The 20474-nt window shown below is 48.4% G+C and overlaps 5 protein-coding genes across 5 annotated transcripts; 3 read left to right on the top strand and 2 right to left on the bottom strand.

The window, feature by feature from the left end:
- The first annotated feature begins 4826 nt into the window (after positions 1-4826).
- Positions 4827-6476, top strand: LOC109751093 (inositol-tetrakisphosphate 1-kinase 1). Its single transcript, XM_020309999.4, has one exon. The coding sequence runs from the start codon at positions 4920-4922 to the stop codon at positions 5976-5978; it is 1059 nt and encodes a 352-aa protein (XP_020165588.1). The 5' UTR covers positions 4827-4919; the 3' UTR covers positions 5979-6476.
- Positions 6477-7710: 1234 nt separating this feature from the next.
- Positions 7711-10519, bottom strand: LOC109751090 (NADH dehydrogenase [ubiquinone] 1 beta subcomplex subunit 10-B). The gene is made up of 3 exons (XM_020309995.4): positions 10108-10519; positions 9949-10016; positions 7711-8003 (listed from the first exon to the last, which is right to left on the bottom strand). Exons 1-2 carry the CDS (start codon positions 10391-10393, stop codon positions 9985-9987), a joined length of 318 nt encoding a protein of 105 aa, XP_020165584.1. The 5' UTR covers positions 10394-10519; the 3' UTR covers positions 7711-8003; positions 9949-9984.
- A 65-nt stretch (positions 10520-10584) lies between these two features.
- On the top strand, positions 10585-11404 carry LOC109751091 (uncharacterized). The gene is made up of 3 exons (XM_020309996.4): positions 10585-10781; positions 10888-10998; positions 11141-11404. Exons 1-3 carry the CDS (start codon positions 10658-10660, stop codon positions 11212-11214), a joined length of 309 nt encoding a protein of 102 aa, XP_020165585.1. The 5' UTR covers positions 10585-10657; the 3' UTR covers positions 11215-11404.
- A 4154-nt stretch (positions 11405-15558) lies between these two features.
- On the bottom strand, positions 15559-16579 carry LOC109751092 (uncharacterized). The gene is made up of 3 exons (XM_020309997.4): positions 16241-16579; positions 16113-16160; positions 15559-16007 (listed from the first exon to the last, which is right to left on the bottom strand). Exons 1-3 carry the CDS (start codon positions 16455-16457, stop codon positions 15907-15909), a joined length of 366 nt encoding a protein of 121 aa, XP_020165586.1. The 5' UTR covers positions 16458-16579; the 3' UTR covers positions 15559-15906.
- A 2058-nt stretch (positions 16580-18637) lies between these two features.
- On the top strand, positions 18638-19690 carry LOC109751087 (uncharacterized). The gene has a single exon (XM_020309993.1). It carries the CDS (start codon positions 18638-18640, stop codon positions 19688-19690), a length of 1053 nt encoding a protein of 350 aa, XP_020165582.1.
- Positions 19691-20474: the final 784 nt, after the last annotated feature.

Raw genomic sequence — 20474 nt, 5'->3', positions numbered from 1 at the left:
CAAGAGAATCGAGGAGAACTTTGTATTGAGATCCAAAGAGAGAGAAGAAGCCATCTAGCTAATAATTATGGACCCGAAGGTCTGAGATAAACTACTCACACATCATCGGAGAGGCTATGGTGTTGATGTAGAAGCCCTCTATGATCAATGCCCCCTCCGGCGAAGCGCCGGAAAAGGCCCCAAGATGGGATCTCACGGGTACAGAAGGTTGCGGCGCTGGAATTAGGGTTTTTGCTCCGTATATGATGTTTCCAGGGTATATGAGTATATATAGGCGAAAGAGGTCGGTTAGGAGAGCTACGAGGGACCCATGAGGGTGGGGGGCGCGCCTCCCTGCCCCGTGGCCTCCTCGTTGATTGCTTGACGTCCACTCCAAGTCCTCTGAATCACGTTTGTTCCGAAAATCACGTTCCCGAAGGTTTCATTCCGTTTGGACTCCGTTTGATATCTTTTCCTTCGAAACACTGAAATAGGCAAAAAAACAGCAATTTGGGTTGGGCCTCTGGTTAATAAGTTAGTCCCAAAAATAATATAAAAGTGTATAATAAAGCCGATTAAACATCCAAAACAGAATATATATTAGCATGGTACAATCAAAAATTATAGATACGTTGGAGACGTATCAAGTAGCGGCCTGATTAAAAGCCCTCATGTCTCTGAATCCCATACCACCCATGTCCTTGGGTAAAATCATTTTCTCCCAACTGAGCCTGGCCATTTTCCTCTTACCATTGTCTACTCCCCACCAGTATTGTCTCATCATTCGTGTTAAATCATCACAAACAGAGACCGGTAAGCGAAACACACTCATGACATGCGTAGGTATTGCTTGCGCCACCGCCTTAATCAAAATTTCTTTATTACCAGATGAGACATATTGTTCGCTCCAGTCAATTAATCTCTTTCTCAATCTTTCCTGAAGTGATTCAAAATGACCCTTATGCAATATTCCTTCCGGCACAGGAAGGCCGAGGTACTTTGGCTCAAACACCTGCTGCATAACCTCAAGGGTGCTCTTGACTTCATCGGCCACCACATCAGAGCAATTGTCTGAGAAAAAGGATGGAACACTTCTCTGGGTTAATGAGTTGACCCGTCGCTGAGGTATAAGTGTTCAACAACCCCTTAACAATGCTCGCCTGCTGGCCAGACGCTTCAAACAGCAGCATAGTATCATCCGCAAATAACAGGTGAGAAATAACTGGTGCACCACGGCAAATAGCCACCCCCTTTAGAGAACCTTCATCAACTGATTTTGAGATGAGAGCAGACAGGGCGTCAGCGACAAAAAGAAATGGGTCACCTTTCCTTAGCCCTCCAGAGGGGATGAAATTCTCAAGCAATTGTCCATTGAATTTGACAGAATATTTGACTGATTTCACACACACCATAATCCAAGAAATCCACTGTTGGGCGAAGCCCCATTTACCAAGTGATTTCTCCAAAAAATCCCAGTCGACGCGATCATATGCCTTCGACAAATCAAGCTTGTAAGCACACGCCGCCTGCCTGTTTTGTTTCAGCGACTATATATGATGAAGACATTCAAAAGCAATTATAGAATTGTCAGAGATAAGCCTTCCTGGGATAAAGGCACTCTGATTATCTGAAATTAACTCCGCAAGCATCGGCCTTAGCCTGATGTGGTTAGTGCTAGTGACCTCGCTTGACTAATGAAACCACTCCGCTAGCATTTTTATTTTTGGATTTCCATCTAATGATCGAGCTAATCATGCTAAAAGGTAAGTCCAACGAATCCATACATCTTCTGTATAGCATATTGCCACCACTTGCGAAACATCATTTTCAACTACAGAATTCCAATGTAAGTATCAAGATATTTTTTAGGTATTCTTAAATCTTGACCTCCATTCTTTATACCGGAAAATTTTCGGTTCTATTCAGCATGTGTTATGATAGTTACAAAGAATATCATAAAAAAATAACAAACAGGGGCGGAGCTAGAATTGCGCCAAGCCCCGAAGGCACGCCGGCGTCATTGACCCCTCCCTCACTGAAGTCGGACAAAACTTGTTGTAGAAGATAATAAGGAATTCGTCGTGCTAAGATTTGAAAGGACCGGCAGACAAAAACAACATCCGTCGCCGATGAAGAGAACTGTAGATCGGAAGAATCCAACCTATAGACAGACGAACACAAAATGGATCCAAGCAGATCCACCAAAACCAACACTGACCGAATTCTGCGAGATCCACCGGAGACACATCTCTGCACGCCCTTGGATGGCGCTAGATGCTAAACGCATCACCGAGACGGGGCTAAGCAGTAGAACTTTACATCTTCTGGGAGTCATTGTCGCGTCGCCTTTGTGAGCATGACATGAACCTAAACAAACTAAATAACCACCTAAAAAGGCAGGATTCTTCCCGTCGGCACGGGCTGGGGTCACCACACCTCCATGGCCCTAGGGCCATCGGACACGAGGTAGACCGACAACGACGCCAACGTGAGGAAAAGGAACCTAAACTCTCTTGGGAGAGGATGTGGCGGCTGCGTTGAATAGATACATTTTTTCTCAATTCTTTTATGTGGAGTGTATTGTGTTTCGTTAATAGAAATATTTGTGCAGTATAAATCAACGACAAATAATATGTATCGAAAGAAGTATATTTTTATGATGAAATTGGTTTCTTGTATTCGCTTCCAAAACTACTTCCTTAACATTGTAAACTAGGCGATTTCCCCTTGCGCTGTTGCGGGATTTTAAAGATTAATTTTGGATACATTCTATATGAATGAAATGATCTCAATTGAAAGCTATTATTTTCTAAAGTAATTATATGGGAACAAAGAGTATGCATGTACGTTGGACTATTGGATATGGAACAATTAAACTGGGGTATGCATGTGCTACAAAATAGTTCTAATGGATGATGACATGACGCATTTGATGAAGTGGAGGGCTGCATGTTGAGAGAATTAGACTTAGCGGGGATCAACTATTTATGTATTATAAATTATAGATTTATACATCTTTTTCGGGGTAAATTTATACCATCTAAACCATATATAATTAGTGTAATTCTTTATTAAATCATTTTGTTAATGAAACCCCATATGTCCTATACATAGAATGGAAGGAGTGTTTGTTAAAATAGTTGCTCATATCATTCAAATTTCCCATTCTTAATCGCGCAAAATACAACTATTGTCGTGTCTGCATACATCAATAAATAGACAGGAGGTATTTCCTCCTTTTGAAAGAAAAAAAACAAGTCGATGTCACGTGTTTCAAATTATTTGTGCAGTCATTTTAATTTGAGCCGATTAATGCCAGAGAAGCATGTTGTCTTTTTGGGGAGATGAGGCTAGGGTTTCTTGTAGTGCGTGTGCAACAGCAAGATCTGATGTTAGGCATTTCGGATCGATTCAAGGGTTCAACGACGACGACTGCAACTTCAGGGCGCTAGTCCTTATGGTCATGTGCATGGAGACTTCCCGACTGTCATCAACAAGGTCAGGCCGGCTTCAGTAGGAGAGCGGCGACAACACCATGTTAGTGGCTCGTTCTGACGGCGGTAATGGTTATTTGCTGGTCTAGAAATTTCGATGTAATTTTTATTATATTTAAGATGCTTTGTACTTCTTGTGAGTTTTTTTTATAATATATTAAGAAAAGAAGCTCGGAGAAGCTAGCTGAGATTATTTTTCCGCTCATGCTATTTGGGAAAAGAGCGACAAAAAGTCATGTATCCAAATTGAGGTCTCATTTGGACACCTAAAAATACTGAAATGACCTAGAATGAATATACTTACTAAAACTAGATAAAATGAGTAATTTTTTCGGAGAAACTTTCAGTCTATTCATCGTCAATCATAGCAGTACAAAGAACAACAGAGATAATGCAAATTACAATCATGTCCATGGATCACCTAGCGGCGTCTACAAGCACTAGAGCAAGCCGAAGACGCGCCGCCGTTATCGCCCTTCCCTCATCGGAGCCAGACAAATCTTATAATAGTCAGTCGGGAAATCGTCGTGTTAAGGCCCCTAGGACCAGCGCACCAGAGTAGCAACCATCGCCGATGAAGAAACTCGTAAATCAGAAGAATCAAACATGTAAACACCCGAACGAAGACGAATGAAGACTGGATCCAAACAGATCTACCAAAGACCAGCACCGGTCGAATCCCACGAGATCCGACGGAGACACACCTCCACACGCCCTTTGACGATGCTAGACACACCATCAGGACAGGGATATAACGTGGGAGACATAATTTCTTCTAAGGGACATCGCCGCCGCCACACAGCCCCAACGAAGACGTTGAACCTAACAAGAACGAGAACGGGGTCCCTCCCACCGGCGGAGAGGAGGGGGGGGATCCACCGCGCCTCCATGGCCTAGGGTTTCTTTTTTCTGGATTTATTTCATACTTTTTGGCGATGCTCGTTAAGTGATAGGATATGTTCCCGTCGACTACGAAGACGTTTGTGGTGACTTCATCGATCTCAAAATAATATGCATGCCCAGTCTCTCGGAGATGCTTACAAGGGTAAGAAACGTATGCGTTCATACTAATAAATGTATGTGCGTATGTATGAGTGTCTGCGTGCAGATTGTGTTTAAAAAAAAAACCAACTCGCGTGAAAAGGACTAACAGGTCCCGGAAAGGAAAAACTAGAACAGCAATGGTTAACCAACACCCAAAACAAAGATGAGATGGTCCATGAGGGTTTAGCATCGTACGATGATTTGTTAACAAATGCAGCCAGCCCACGGGCGTAGACCCGGTCCACGGAGACAGGGCGGAGAGGAGACGAAGGGGATTCTTTCGACCTGAGAATTACTCCAGATCGAATCGATCTGTTTATAAAAGAGAGGGCATCGCATCCCTCCCCTTCCTTTATCCACCCCATCCAAATCCCCCGATTCCTCCAACCCTCCCAGACCGCAATGGCCGCCGCCGCCGCCGAGCCCTCCTCCGCCGACAGCCGCCGCTACGTCGTCGGCTACGCGCTCGCGCCCAAGAAGCAGAACAGCTTCATCAAGCCCTCGCTCATCTCCCGCGCGGCGGCGCGCGGCGTCGACCTCGTCCCCGTCGACGACGCGCGGCCCCTCGCCGACCAGGGCCCCTTCGACCTCGTCATCCACAAGCTCTACGGCCACGACTGGCGCGCCCAGCTCCAGGCCTTCTCCGCCCGCTACCCCTCCGTCCCCGTCGTCGACCCGCCCCACGCCATCGACCGCCTCCACAACCGCATCTCCATGCTCCAGGTCGTCTCCGAGCTCGACGTCCCGCTCTCCGACGCCGCCTCCGCCTCCGCTGACGGCGAAGGCCACCGCCACACCTTCGGCATCCCCAGCCAGGTCGTCGTCTACGACGCCGCCGCGCTCGCCGACTCGGGCCTCCTCGCCGCGCTCCGCTTCCCGCTCATCGCCAAGCCCCTCGTCGCCGACGGCAGCGCCAAGTCGCACAAGATGTCCCTCGTCTACCACCGAGAGGGGCTCCGCAAGCTCCGCCCGCCGCTCGTCCTGCAGGAGTTCGTCAACCACGGGGGCGTCATCTTCAAGGTTTACGTCGTCGGCGGCCACGTCACCTGCGTCAAGCGCCGCAGCCTACCGGACGTCTCGAAGGAGATCCTCGAGGACGCCGCCGCCGAGGGCACCATCTCCTTCTCGCAGGTATCCAATCTCCCCAATCAGCGCACGGCCGAGGAGTACTACGAGGACATGCGGCTCGAGGACGCCGTCATGCCGCCCACTGATTTCGTCAACGAGATCGCAGGCGGGCTCCGCCGTGCCCTGGGCCTGCAGCTCTTCAACTTCGACATGATCCGGGATGTTCGTGCCGGGGACCGGTATCTCGTCATTGACATCAACTACTTCCCCGGTTACGCGAAGATGCCCGGCTACGAAATTGTCCTTACTAATTTCTTCTGGGATATGGTTCACAAGGACGACGTGGCCCTCAAGGAGGAGGAGGAGCAGAGCAATCATGCTGTTGTGAAATGAGATGGATTTGCTCGGCATAGCTTGCTCGCAAACCTGCAATTCTTTCATGTCTGGGGGAAATGTGAGGTGGCAGGATGGTTACAAGACTCGAGGGGAATAACGAGCAACCAATTAGGATGGGGAGACGGGGATCAACAGGTTCTGGATTTACTTGGGTTTCAACCAGCCGCAAGCGGAGGACCTGCAATGTAAATCCTCTCTCCTTGCTCCTGTCATACCGGTTGTTTAGGTATCTTTCTGTTCTTCGTAATTTGCTTCACCCAGTTTAGTTAGAACAAAGTGGGGGAACGGAAGCCAAGTTCTGAAGAAGCTATATTTGTTCTGGATGTGCAAATCTTTTGTTCTTGATGAGTACTGGATGAATGGCAACCCAACCTTAGTGGTACTAAATGATGAATATGTTTCCAATGATACTGGAGGTCTGAGTTTTATCACCTCCTCGAAAGAAAGGGGTTATGCAATTCTCTGAACTTTTAGCATTTGAAATGCAAACTTGAGTCAGCTCTGTCTGTGGCACCAGTTCTATCATCCAAAACTGAATTTTACATCTGTGATCAGAGTTAAATATATACATGTACCTGCAATGATGTCATTTACCCTATGCTTGACTATCTGTTTTTGAAATTTGGTTTACTGGAGAAACTCTCATTTGCACGTATGATTATCCTATGTGAACATGGATTCCTGCTTAATACTCCACTTTTTTATGGAGTAACATAATTTGAAGCGTTTGTAAGTTGCATGAGGGCAACCTTTGCACATATTCCTTCATAATTTGAAATTTTTAACCCTGAATGCACTTGCATGTTTTACTGGACTCTGTGCAACTTCAGATTATTTGCTGCATCATGGCATGTTTTCCTTATAGCGATATTGTGATAGTGCCTTACTTTTCTTTAGAGTGTGAAAACAGCAGGGAAGAATTTGGCTGTTATCTTTATCAGTTTCAGTTGAAAGAGTGAACAAGATAGCCGTAAGCATTTTGCATTGCAACCATTCATTGCTTTATTTTATTTTGTTTTCCGGCCGCTCTAACTTCATGTTTTGAATAATGACCTATTTTCCTTTACTAGAAATTTGTTCTGTTATTGGGACCGTGGTTGATGAATATTTACAACTTCATGTGCTGTTGAAATAGTGAAGATTTATTTTGAGGTTGAAAATTAGAGCACGCATGACACATGATGCAGTTTGATGAGTACTGGATGAATGGCAACGTCAAAGCAAGCACCATTGCTCCAGTTTGCAGAAAATTCAACTTCTACTGGGGCAAACAAATCCGGAAGTTGCAACTGGGGCAATCGTGCTTGCTTTGACGTATCGGTTCTGACAAACTTTTTCAGCATTACGCTATGGGCATATTGACCTGAAAACGTTATATCCAGCATCCCGCTAGTTTTTCTAGAGCAGCCCCTTGTTGTGTCAAGGAGAATGTATGTAGCTCTATAGCATCAGGATCAGTACCAGTTAACTAGAAATGTTATACTACTCTGTTTATAATTTTTCTGTTTTGGAAAGTCTAGTTACATGACCCTCTGGTTTGCATTCTCCGAAGGCAAACCAGTTAATTAGAAATGTTATATTCTGTTTATAATTCTTCTGTTTTGGAAGCTCTAGTTAAATGAATCTCTGGTTTGCATTCTCCAAAGGCACCTGAATCTCAGCTGCCTGCACATTTCAGTCAGTACGGCAATGTGCAGCCCATTTCATACAAAAAAGCAGCACAGGGACAAAATAGAAAGAACTCGTACAGCACAGCAAGAGCCGTCTTTCGTACAGTTGTAAACTCAAGATGCAAAGGCAAGGGCAGCTAAACATCATTTGTATAAATGAAACTGGAAACAAGGTAGGTAAGTCCAAGCAACGATTTGCTAACTCCTTCAAGTTAACAAAAAAAAATACAGACACCACACAACAATGTTTGCTTCGCATCATCATTTATTAAATGCCTATCAGCAACTTCAGAGGTAAGAGAGGAGCTGCGGCAGTTCAAGTTACTTCCTTCACTTCGAATGGAAAGATGACCTGCGCGTCAAATAGAAGGGTCAGTGCTATGGTCTACTTTATTCCAATAGATCAGTCACCAGAATTCTTAGACAGTTGAAATGCATTTGCAAGGCAGAAAATAAAAGGACGATTAATTACAGACAGATGAGGCAGAATAATCAGCATAGTAGATACTCCCTCTGTATCAAAATATAAGACGTTTTTTGACACTAACATAGTATCAAAAAGCGTCTTATATTTTGATAAGGAGGGAGTAGCATTCAATACATTTAGAAAATGGTGAGACATGCCAAGTAGATGCTCTAGTAAGTAGCAATAAATAATATGTGCAACTAAATCTCTTTCACCCCGATATTAACAAAATTATAAATTCAATCAAAAGAGACTCCACTATCTTTATTTTTTCCTGAAATGAGAACATGATACAAGGCTTGAGTAGTGGAAGATGATGTTCCCAGTAAGAAAATCAGATAAACCCTCGTACTGTCTTACATGGACTTTAAGAAACTGTTAAAGATGAATTCATGCAGTGGTCCTAAAAAAATGTGTGGGCAACTACAGGAAGAAATTAGCTATCTAGATATTTCAACTGTTCAAAAGTAAAGTGATTTCAGACATTAAGTGTAGCGTTAGCTCAATTGCCCAAGAGGGATGATGAAATGAAAAACCGCTTAGTTAATACTCCCTCCGTTCCAAAATAGATGACCCAACTTTATACTAACTTTGTACTAAAGTTAGTACAAAGTTGAGTCATCTATTTTGGAACAGAGGGAGTAGTAAGATACTCCTTGTATAGCTCGACTCTAAAAGAGCAGACGGCCTGTGTTAGTCCATGGTACTATCTACTCCCTCCATTCCATAATTCTTGTCGTGGTTTTAGTTCAAATAATTCTTGTCATGGTTTTGGTTCAAATTTGAACTAAAACCAACACCACAAGATCTATGGAATGGAGGGACTGGTTGTTTCAACTGTTCAAAAGTAACTTAAAAGTGATTTCAGGCATTAAGGGTAGCTTTAGCTCACTCCCAAAAGGGATGATGCAATGACAAATCGCTTAGCAAAGATACTCCTCGTACTCTGAAAGAGCAGACTGCCTTTGTTAGTCAGTACCCGTTACCTGGGCCTGAGTATCAGAGCACACCTCAGCAATCCAGCTTTACTAACAATTGAGGTGAACTAGGTTATAGCATCGATGTGTGAATCATGATATCCTTTCATTGTTAGGCCAGATAAGGTATGATGATGGCTAACAAATTACGAATCGATCATGATTTGATCCAGGGAAATATGATCGCAAGAACCAAAAACATCCCAAAATATTAGTTGTCTGGATATCACTAAATGTAAACACTATATAAAGTTGACTTCATGTAGATTTTGATTCAAATAACTTAGGTTCAGGAAAAATAAGAAATAGGCCAGCAGCAACAGTGAGTCTTAGCAGCGAGGTAACACATCGGGAAAACGATGCTAGCCCGTTACCATATATCTCCTTTTCACCCAGGTTTGGTCCGGGGATAAGTCATGAGTCAACTTAGTGGGCATTTGAGTGAGGGATATTTCTTTGGGAAGTTTTAGGATTTAATACCCCTCGTCCGCATGACAAGCAGTATTTCTTGTTCGACAAGAGGAAAATCCATTTCAATACAAGCTGGGAAGAACAGTTTGCACACACAGTTAGGTGCCAAGACAAACACCCTTCCAGTTCAAACCCCTTCCTCCCCAACTCCTCGACAAAACCTTTTGTGCTAGTTCAAACCCCCTATAAACCAAAAATGTTCACCAGTGCTAATGTTTGGTGTTGTACTACCACATTCCCAAGCTCCCAACTATCTAAGCATGGCGATGTGACCCCAAACAGAAATCTGAATTGGTTAATGGAATGATAAACATTTGAAACAAATCATGTGCATTTCACCACAAACTGCATCGTGCGTACATAATAACAAGAATCACCCTGACCTCTCCATTCCAGGAATGGCGGCGGAAGCAACCGTGCTAGTCCTCGACCTCGACCACCTTCTTGGGCTCTGCGCGACACCAGTCAACCGAACCATATCAGCCAGTGAAACAAACCGAGACCATAGCCTGAAGGCAGAGTTAGGATTCGGGTGGCGGTACCGTGGAGGTCCGCCGGGCGGTGGTCCTTGCCCCACCCGACGCCGCGGGTGGACTCGAGGTACTGGTCGACGAGGTGGCGGCACTTCTGGTGGTGGTTGACGCCCTCGATCCGGTAGCACCAGCGGAGGCGGTCGCGGATGATCTTGGCGGTCTCGATCTGGATCCACTTCTCCCGCACCAGGTGCTCCCTGTACTCCAGCATCGCCACCGGGTCCCCGTACGGGTTCTTCGGGTCGAAGTCATCCGGCGGCCTCTCGTCGAACTCGACCTTGGCCTTCCGCACCATCTCCGATCGCCTGCTCCGCCGCCGCCGCCGGCCTCTCTCTCTCCTCCCTTCTCTTCTTGGCCTCTGGGGTGGATGGATCTCGTCGTGGGGATTGGAGAATGGGGGAGAGAGACAAACGGATCGCTTCCCAGTTCCCACTTACAGAGTGCAGTAGCAGCCCGGCCCATTTACACGGCCCACTTGGCGGGGTCCTATAATTCCGTTGTCTGACCAGTGACCACCCCTACGGAAAGGGCGCCGCGTTTCAAACGAGGCCGATCTCCGATGAGCTCTCCGGCGAGGTCGACTGTCTCGGCGGCGAGCGCGGGAGGCGCGATCGCGATCTCCGCTGCCGACGACCTCACCGACTCGATCGACGCGCTCTACCGCAAGGACGAGGCCATGGCCGGTAAATCCATCGCCATCGGCACCTCGCAACCCTAGTCCCCTTCCACTTTTCTCCTCCGCCGCTCGGTTAAGCAGTCGAATTGGTCTGGCTGGTCTTCCCCCCGCAGAGCTCAAGTCGGAGGTCATGGAGGCGCTGCAAAAGGAGGTCAGGTCGCTCGACGACAACAGCTGGATGTTCGCCGCCCCGCGCTCCCGCATCAACCTCATCTCCAGGCCAGGTAACAACACCATAAATCTCACTCAAATTCAAAATGAGCATAAGAATTTAGGGTTGATTATGGTTTATTGTTCGAATTGATACTGTTTGCAATACGATCACAAGAGTTTATGTTTGTTTCCGGCTTGGCATGTTCTTCTCAGGTGGTTACGTGCCCAAGCAACAGGGGAAAATTGCGGAGCTGGATCAAGCGTCCAAGAAGACAAGGAACTGCTAGGGATTATAGGCTTTCCATCCAGGCTGTGCTCTTAGGGGCTATCACCTTTAGTTCATTCTGCTAAATCATTTCCAAGTACATGCTAGGATATTTAAGTGACCCAATTGTGATGCTGCTGCTCATAACTTGTTCAAATCAGTTTCAGGTACATGCCATGATTTACATTTAAGTAATCCAAGTGTTATGATGATGTGAGTTGTGCCTTTTGCCACCAAATCCTTGCAAATTGATCCAAAACAAATTCTCAGATAAGTCTTGAGATGCAGTGTGTCAGACATTGTAGGTGCAAATGTAAAATATTGATGACCCCCCCCCCCCCCTCCCCCAGGCGACTAGGGTTCCTCCCCCCACTCCTCCCCGCCGCCGCCGCCCCCCCCCTCCCCTCCCGCCACCTCCGGCCACCGGCCGCGCGGCCGCGCGCGTCGCGCCCCCTCCCCTCCCCCCTCCCCCGCCTTGTCCGCTCGCGCGCCCCCCCGCGGGCGCCGGGCGGACCCCCGCTTCCTCCTCTCCTCCAGCCCCACCTCCCCATCCTTCTCGTCCCGCCGCCGCCGGTGAGGTCCGCCGGGCCCTGCTCGCGCGGCGCCGCCGGCGGCGGGCCGTCCTTTCCCCGCGCGCACTTGGGGAGGCGCGGGGGCCTCCCACTGGCGGCGGTGCAGCTCGACCTGCAGCGGTGCGGCTCGGCGGCGGGCCTCAGGGTCCTTGGTGCGGCGGCGCGGCCGTTGGTCGCGGGGCGGCGTGGCGGTGCTGGTGGCCGGCGGCGCCCGGGCGGCCCAGATCTGGGCCCTTTCGGGCTCCATCTGGGCTAGGGCGGGCCGGCGGCTCGGTGCGCGGCGACACTGCTCCCTGGTTGGTGGCGAGGAGGCGGTGGTCTGCGGGCGGCGGCGGCTTCGTCGGCCGGCGAGCTGCAGCGTGATGACAGGGGCTGTCCGGACCCCTTCTCGGGTCCGGCCGGGCCTTGGCGCCTGGCAGGCCCCTTGTCCGTGCGTCCGGTCGGCTCCGCGGCGGCGGTGGTGGTTGTCCCCTCACGTCGGCGATGTTGCGGATGCCCCCGAGGCCATTATCTCCTCTCCCGTCCTCCAGGCCTCATGTCGGTGACCTCAGGGAGACGGCGAAGTTGATGCGGTGACCATGGTGGCACATGTTGGTGGGCGGCGTGATGGGTGGTGCACTATGATTCGTCTGGGGTGGTGGTGGGGGTTTGGGTTGAGAGAAATCTCTGGCGGCTCATCCGGCCCCGGCGCGATGACGCCTGTGGGTGCCGCCGGACCTTCCTAAAGGGCGTCGGGTACACCCTCCCCTCACTGCCCCCCGCGTACCGGGGGAAACCCTAGGACTAGTCCGGGCAACAGCGGCGTCGTCGTCGCCTCCTTCTTGAAGGTGTTGCTTGGTACGCGGCGCTTCGGAGTGCTGGGAGAGTGGTGGTACTTCTCCGGAGGGTGCAGCGGTCGCCGGTCGTCTTCGTTCCGTTGATCTGCCGTTGTTGGCATTTGTTTCTCTTTCTTTTTTTCTCTGTTTTTTCTTTGGGCTTATCTATGCTGCGGCCCCAGCACCTATCGTTGGATGTATCGGTGTTTGCTTTGTAATACAAAGCGGGGGGAAACCCTTTTTCTCAAATGTAAAATATTGATAAGCACATACACTTTCATTATCTTTGATCTTCAGTCTTCACCAACAATAATACATCGTGGGTGTCAACTATCTATTTTTATCACCTGTGAGTTGAAGTTTAGAAAAGAGAATAACTGTGGCATTTTGTCCTAGAATACAATATAGCCTGGCAGTAGAAAAGATGCAAGGTATATTTTCTTCTTGGTCAACTGGGTCATCCTTTTTGTATGGGATTGTTTCGTAGCCGTTTGTGATCTTACATGCCTGGCTGGCGTCTTCCTCTTATGCATCTAATAAGTGATTCCAGTTGCTTACTCTTTGTTCATTCTTCAAACAAGAGAAGGTCCTAAAAACACATTATTACCTGAACACTTCTAAGTTGATCTTCAGTCTGATAGCCCAACACGGCACACTTTGATGTTGCTGCGGAATAACTATTGACCCAAATGAAGAATATAGGCTGGTTTTCTACTCAAAGCTAGATGATTCAAAACTATCTTTGCACCGATGACACTTCTGTGTTTTTGCTATAACAGCATGGTTTTTCTTCCAAGTACTCCCTCCGTTTCTAAATATAAGTCTTTGTAGATATTCTACTATGGACCACATACGGATGTATATAGATGCATTTTAGAGGGTAGATTCATTCATTTTGCTCCATACGTAGTCCATAGTGGAATTTCTACAAAGACTTATATTTAGGAACAGAGGGAGTATATTAGTAAATGGCCAGTGTTCTTGAGTAATCACTGCTCACCCTGTCCATCTGCCTTTACATGGTCTCTGCGGCTTGTTGAACACAGACTTGCAGTGCTATTCTATACATACTAGTATGAGCTATTCAGTGCCCCACAGCTTAGTAATGTGAGGGGAAGGATACAATTGCATTGATAATATATTGGCAAGCATGATATAAGAATGTACGGCCTAACTATGATTTTTCCAGCGGTAATGATCTGAAAGTTGAAACTTTATAATAATAATGTAGGCCGGTTTTGTACTCAGAGACACACATTAAAGCTATCTTTGCACCCCTGATACTTCTGGGATTGTGCTATAAATTACTATCAGTGTTCTGTGGTAGTCACCATTCTCCCTTGTCCATCGGCCTGTGTTGCCTCTGCAGCTTATTGAACACAGATTTGCAGTATTCTAAATATACTGTACGAGCTATTCCATGGCCCACAGCTTAATAATGCAAGGGAAAGCATACAAGTGCTTTGATAATATATTGGCAAGCATGATATAAGGATGTAGGGTCTGATCAGTGCTTTGTTTCAGAGGCAATGATTTGAAAGTTGACACTTCAGAAGAATAACTTTTCTGCTAGTGCCCACAGAAGGTTTTGCGCCAGTCTTTATTTTCCCAGTGGTGGTGTTCAATGTCAGTGTGAACCTGAAGGTGCCTTTCCGAATGTGGTTGTCATCATGAGCAAACATTAGTTCGAAAGTGCTTGGCAACTGAAGATGGTAGCAGCCCGCACCAAAACACTCCAGTTAGATAAGGCAGTGATTAAGGGTGTAATTAGTTCAAACGATACTTTTAGTTGCTGCCTTCTAATATGAACTTTTCTCTTGAAGAAAATCCAGCGCGTATCTGAAATGATTGGCTACAAATAAAGCACAGAATCATTATGTATTCAGTAAGATACAGTAAATGTTCCTGTTGGTTTTATTGATCTGTGCGAATAAGTTTTCAGTTAGGGCTATGTCTTGCTAGATCCCTTCTGCAGGATTTGTTTAGATTTTGAGGCCGTGCCTTGCCCAATTTCTTTTCACATTTTCACTGGTCATTTGTGCTGGGTTATGCGTGCTCTATGTTGTTTACCCGGGCTAGCGGCAGCCAGCATTCGTGTGTTTAAAGCTCCTTGTCGGTGGATGTGACTTGCCGGAGGAATGGGGTACGCTGCCGCTGCTGCTGATAGCACTTGTGTATGGATCTCGTTCCGTGGCCACTGCTCAGTTGCCTGTGCTCCCCGGCGCCACCGACGATTGCCACTCGCATCTCTTCTTGCTTCTGTTCCTTGCTGTATTCCCTTTTCATTTTCTTGTTTGCTTTTGTTTCAGAGATGAAGCTTTGTAGTGTTCATGGAGATGCAATTTGCCCTGCGTGTAGGGGTGCAAGCGGCATCCCGCTTTGTCCCGCGAAAGTCATCCATTAGTCCAAAATTTGCTCATCACTCCTCTAGAATTAACGCTACATTTGCACTATGCTATTGTCTGCTAGCCTGCCTCACTGCGAGCCTACTACCCTCGATCCGTGATGGTAAATCTGTTTGCAAATGTGATCGGGCATATCGCATACCCACGGTGGCATAGCTTACTTATACAAAGATGCACATACTTATACAAAGATCATTTTCAAGGTTAATTACTTGCATTCTGTAAACGTCTCTATGAATCTTGTAAAAGTGAGAAATGGATGGCATTGGCTCCAGCTTGGACATATATAGTCGTTACACCTGAGGCTTCCAGTGGACCCAGTCCAAGCCAAGCCAAGCCAGCCAGGCCTAGTTGCACTAGCAGCAGCAACGTGAATGTACCAGCGTCCAGTACGTTGTGGCCTGTCTGTCCACTTTACTGCTGCCGAACAATAAATTTTCTCGTGATCCCCTCCGGCAGCTTGGCCCCGAAAGCTGGAACCAGCCCATTCATTCGTTAACCGCCCGTCCCATTCATTCGACCCCAAAGGCAAAAACAAAAACCAGTTCAAAGACGATGGACAATCCGACGCACCTGAACCAGAATTCTATCCATCAATTTCCTCATCAGTACTACCAATTACGGAAAAAGAATCACAGAATCAATGGCAGGTGAACAACCGAAGGGAAAAGAATGACGATGGGGTATGAACACATGGTGATTGACGATTGCGATGGGCGGCTGGTAATCTAATCCCAATTTCATAGAGGCCACAGGAAGACGAACGCTCGCGGCCATTCAAGTTCCACCAACGACGCAGCACGGGGGCGGAGAGAAAGAGACGTGCGCTGAGGACGCGTCGTAGTACGTTCCAACGGCTAGCTGCTTGCGCGGACGTGGGCCAGCCTTAGCCTCCCCGTTCCCCAATTCCGCGCCGTCGCCGTCACCGCCGCGGCGCCCCCAGCCTTCGCCCGCGGCGCGGCGTCGGGTCCGCCTTCAGCCGCTGGTGCGCGCCGCCGCGAGCCACCGACGGCGTCGTGTCCGCTGCAGGAACGAACAAGGGAGAGAGAGAAAATCAAACGAGGTAAGAGATGGGGGAACGGGACGCAGACGGAGACTGCCGTGTTCATCGCGAGTCTTATCGCCTACCTGTGGCCTCGAGGGAGCGGGCGGTGACGGCCAGGACGGGCGGCGAATCTGCAGGGACGCGCGAGCGGCGTTAGGAGCAGGGCCGGCGAGGGGAAGGGAGTGGAGCGAACGTTTGGCTGGCTACTTACCGGCGATGGCGCGGGAAGTGGCCGGGTCGTGGGAGAAGAGGAAGAGGACGAGGAGGCAGAGGAGCGTGAGGAGGGGGACGAGGTGGATGGACTTGTCCGGCGCGGCCGCCCTGGCCGCCTTCCCCGTCGCCTTCTCGTCCGCCTCGTCCGCGGCCGCGGCGGGGGCGGCATCCAGGCTGGGTCTCGAGCCCGGCGATCCGATGGAGAGGCGCTGCATTGCGGCGGCGGCGGCGGAGGAGAAGGAGGAGGAGATTTTTTTTCTTTCTGTTGCTACGGTGCGGGATAGGTGCGGTGCGCTGCGGTGGGGTTTAACAGGGGAACGGGAAGGTGGTTGTTGTACGCGGGCGTATTTATCCGCGGGGACTGAGACGAGATGTTTGCTGCAGAAATGACAGCGTGGCTTAGTCCATCCCCTTTGTAAAAGCTGTTAGAATTAGTTACAATTTGTAATTAAGGGAAAATCTCCCCTTGCCCAAACCGTCGTGCGGTTTGTGACGCCTGCCTTCGATCGCGTCTCTTCAGATGATATAAGTAGCGCCTGTAGCCATCAATCAAGACAGAGATTTCACTTTCGATCTCAAACACGTTATCACGCACGTAGACAACCAGCGAGAGCGAAAGGCAACAGAGAGAGAAAGGAGAAGAGAGGGAGCACTCGCCGCCGGTGAGATGCCTGGCCTTGTTTCCTTCTTTCTCCGCCTGATCCGTGAGGACGGTCGTCGCTACCGTCGCCGCTACCATGGCGTTGGTGGCCTTCGACGTTTCCGTAGCAGGATGCAGGCCGTCCGTCGTTTCGGCCGTTGCGCCGCTGGCCATTATGGTCACCGCGCCACTGGACGTGGCGCCTGTGGTGTTCACCATGCCCCGGGACAGGGTTGCCGCGCCAGAGGACGCGCCTACCGCGGTGCTCCTCGCGCCCATGGCCATGCGCCCATGGGGCTCGACCCTTGGATGGTGGCCGGCCCGAGCGCCCCGATGATGAATGGGGCCGCCGCTGCGCCTGGATTGCCCCTCGGATCTCCGCCTCCACCTCCACCTCCACCGGTCGCGTGGCTCCCGCCCTCGACGCCGACGCCCGTCGGCGAGGCTGTTGGCCTGAGCCGTGGCCCTCCTGGCTACGCGCCCGTCCCGATGCGCGCCATTGTGGATGAGGAGGCCGCGCTTGGCTTCGTGTCAGCGCCCACCGGCTCCTCCGGCGTCATCCGCCTCGGAGTCGGGATGGAAGGTGCCGGCGTCAACTCCCCACCACCATTGGAGGTTTCTGCGGGCCCGAGCATCCGCGCGGAGCGGCGTTTTGGCCGCCTCTTCGGGCGCGCCGTCGCCGCCCTCAACCGCCGTACCGGCCACCGCGCCGGCTCGTGGGCTCCGGCAAGCCTCAGACTCGCCAACACCGCACCAGAAATCGCTCGCCCGGATCACGTCGTCGTCGACTCTTCTTCGGACGAGGAGGGGTCGTCGGTGCTACGCCGGTGACCACCGGAATCGCGAGGACCTGCGGCGGCCACTCCTCCCGCCGGCGCCGCCGTGTGAGAGTGGGGATCGAGCAGAGGTGGTGGTGCGGGGTTCGGATACTCCGACCCTTATCCGATCCACCCGCTCCCCCTGTCTCTTATGCGGTGCGGCGGCGCGTGGGCCGGCCAAAGGCCGGGCGGGCCCAGGCCCAGGCGCCCGTGGTGGCTGCTGTTTCCTCTCTGTGCGGTGCTGCGGCGGGTGGGCCGGCCAGTAGTGTGGATTTTTTTCTCTGTTTTTATTAGTCTAGTACTAATTATTGTATATGGTGCAGTTTTAGACTCTGTTTAGTATTGTTTAGTACCTAGTTTGACTGCTACTTACATTCTAGTCCAGTTCTAGATTACATCTGACTAGGACTTGTGTAATTATTAGTGTGTTTATATTATGTAATGGATTGATAATATAAATAAAGTACCGGATTTCATTTAGGAAGAATGACATGTTCCATGTGTTTACCACATATCAAGTTCTCTTGAACATGTTTTAGCGATCGAGATCATCTTCTCTCGCACACCAAACTTGCAAATTTTTGAATATTTCTCCCTCACTATATTTGGAATCACAAGGTAATGAGTCGGGATCTACTGCTTATTTGCAGATTATCCCCTCTTACCGTGAGGTCTACGCTTTGTCATTCTCGACAAGCGATTACCTCCAACGAGTATTCCTTATATCTGAATTGTAGTATACACAAGGTAGTGGCGATGTAGCCTATTACTGTGAGATCTATGTGATCTTCAAAGTGTTATGTTCACATAATTGAGGTTGAGAATTTTTCAAGTTTACACTTGAGTATCAAATTTTTGCATTCTTATTACACAATCATGATGGTTTTTAATTTACCACCCGTAAATTAATTATCTCTGGTTTCCCATGTAGGCGAAGATGACTGCCAAAGAGTTTGAGGAGCTTGCCCTCAATGGCCACAATTACCCTACATGGGCTATGGACATCAAGATCAGTCTTGCGTCTCGTGGGATAGCACGTGCAATACAACCCCCGGAGACTCCTCTCCCGGCTGGGGCCACGCCGCTGACAGAACAGCAGAACTATGATGACTTATTCATCATAAGGCACCATATTCATTCAGATCTCAAGTCTGAGTATTTACAGGAGGAATCTCCTAGTACTCTGTTTCTGGCCCTCAAAACGAGGTATGAACAGCAGAAGGCAGTAGTCCTGCCCGAAGCACTCCATGATTCGACTCATCTTCGTCTTCAGGATTTCAAGTCCATTGGTGAGTACAATCATGCTGTTCATAAGATATGTTCCAAACTGCGTTTTTGTGAGAAGGAACCTACTGAGGGGGAGAAGATAGACAAAACTTTGTCTACTATGCTCCCTTCAGATAGGATCCTCCAACAGCAATACCATGCTCGTAACTACACTGTCTATTCCGAGCTTATTCACATGTTACTTCAGGATGAAAAGCATGATGAGCTACTCGCTAAGAATGGCTCTCACCGCCTAGTTGGGGCACAACCTTTACCTGAAGTTCATTTGAATGTTGCAAATAGACAAAGGTTTAATGGTACCTCTCGAGGTAAACAATCCAATTCCGAGCATAAGCGAAAGCGCAATGGGAACAGGAGATCTAGACACCCAGGCAAGGGAAAAGGCACTTCAAAGCCCAGGTTTGATAAATCCAAGCTTTGCAGCAAGTGTGGATGCTACACGCATTCTACTGAAAAGTGCACAATGCCCAAGCATCTGGTTATGCTGTACCAGCAATCTCAGGGACGCAAAGCACCTCAAGGGAAAAGGTTTGAAGCCAACTTCAACCTTCATCCGGATAGCGCAAAAGGAGCTGGTGATTCGCACGATGTTCCTCCTGGACCGAGCAACGCCATGGTTCCTTATCTGCCTGAGGATACTGCAGAAATGGAGATCACGTTGATTGAGTACACCGCAAACAATGTGTTTGGCGACTTCGACTAGTCCCTCAATCTCCTAGTGATCTACTTAATTATGTCCATTTGTGATGATTGTAATAAGAACATAAGTTTGTTGTTGTCTTTATATTGTATTGTAACAACACATTTGATATAATAAAGATTGTATTCTATGTATTAACATGAGGTTTTCTTATTGAAAATTCTTTTGTTTTATATAGTTTTCTACGGGGACAATCCGATGGAAGAGGAATTATGCCTTGTGGACAGTGGTACCACAAACTCTATACGAGGGATGAAATATTTCCAAACTCTGAAAAAGATGAATGGAGATATTCTAACTATCGCTGGACGCGATACAGTGATTGTTGGTACTGGACGTGGCATATTCACCCTCCCAAGCGGTACAAAAATGACGATTGAGGATGCTTTATTGTATCCCGACTCATCACGTACCCTGATCAGTTATCGAGATATCCGTAAGAATGGTTTTCACATTGAAACCCATGAAGACAACAAAGAGGAGTATCTACTCTTTACTAAAGATGACGGATATGGCAAAAAGGTACATGAGAAAATTCCTTCTCTATCGTCTGGTTTGTACTATACGTACATCAAACCCGTGTAACATGTTGCGTACAAAGTAATTTTTCAGAATGTTAACGCATTCCAAACCTGGCATGATCGCCTAGGCCATCCTGGAATAGGGATGATGAGAAAAATTACTAGCACTTCCATTGGTCATAATTTGCTTGAGTCAAAATTTCCTCAATCTTCAGATTTTGTGTGCACATCTTGTGCCACGGGAAAGCTAATTTTGAGGCCCTCGC

This window comes from Aegilops tauschii, chromosome 1 (assembly GCF_002575655.3).
Source record: "Aegilops tauschii subsp. strangulata cultivar AL8/78 chromosome 1, Aet v6.0, whole genome shotgun sequence".
In the NCBI taxonomy this organism is placed as follows: domain Eukaryota; kingdom Viridiplantae; phylum Streptophyta; class Magnoliopsida; order Poales; family Poaceae; genus Aegilops; species Aegilops tauschii.
This window is presented reverse-complemented; position numbering and strand designations above follow the sequence as displayed.

What these genes read in the sequence shown, in the direction of transcription:
- LOC109751093 (XM_020309999.4), top strand. Translation starts at nt 4,920, where the DNA reads ATGGCCGCCGCCGCCGCCGAGCCCTCCTCCGCCGACAGCCGCCGCTAC.
- LOC109751090 (XM_020309995.4), bottom strand. Translation starts at nt 10,393, where the DNA reads ATGGTGCGGAAGGCCAAGGTCGAGTTCGACGAGAGGCCGCCGGATGAC. An exon ending in CCGCCCGGCGGACCTCCACG is followed by an intron (nt 10,017 to 10,107) that starts GTACCGCCACCC and finishes GGTGTCGCGCAG; the next exon opens with AGCCCAAGAAGGTGGTCGAG.
- LOC109751091 (XM_020309996.4), top strand. Translation starts at nt 10,658, where the DNA reads ATGAGCTCTCCGGCGAGGTCGACTGTCTCGGCGGCGAGCGCGGGAGGC. An exon ending in CAAGGACGAGGCCATGGCCG is followed by an intron (nt 10,782 to 10,887) that starts GTAAATCCATCG and finishes TTCCCCCCGCAG; the next exon opens with AGCTCAAGTCGGAGGTCATG. An exon ending in CAACCTCATCTCCAGGCCAG is followed by an intron (nt 10,999 to 11,140) that starts GTAACAACACCA and finishes TGTTCTTCTCAG; the next exon opens with GTGGTTACGTGCCCAAGCAA.
- LOC109751092 (XM_020309997.4), bottom strand. Translation starts at nt 16,457, where the DNA reads ATGCAGCGCCTCTCCATCGGATCGCCGGGCTCGAGACCCAGCCTGGAT. An exon ending in CACTTCCCGCGCCATCGCCG is followed by an intron (nt 16,161 to 16,240) that starts GTAAGTAGCCAG and finishes GCGTCCCTGCAG; the next exon opens with ATTCGCCGCCCGTCCTGGCC. An exon ending in CCGCTCCCTCGAGGCCACAG is followed by an intron (nt 16,008 to 16,112) that starts GTAGGCGATAAG and finishes TCGTTCCTGCAG; the next exon opens with CGGACACGACGCCGTCGGTG.
- LOC109751087 (XM_020309993.1), top strand. Translation starts at nt 18,638, where the DNA reads ATGACTGCCAAAGAGTTTGAGGAGCTTGCCCTCAATGGCCACAATTAC.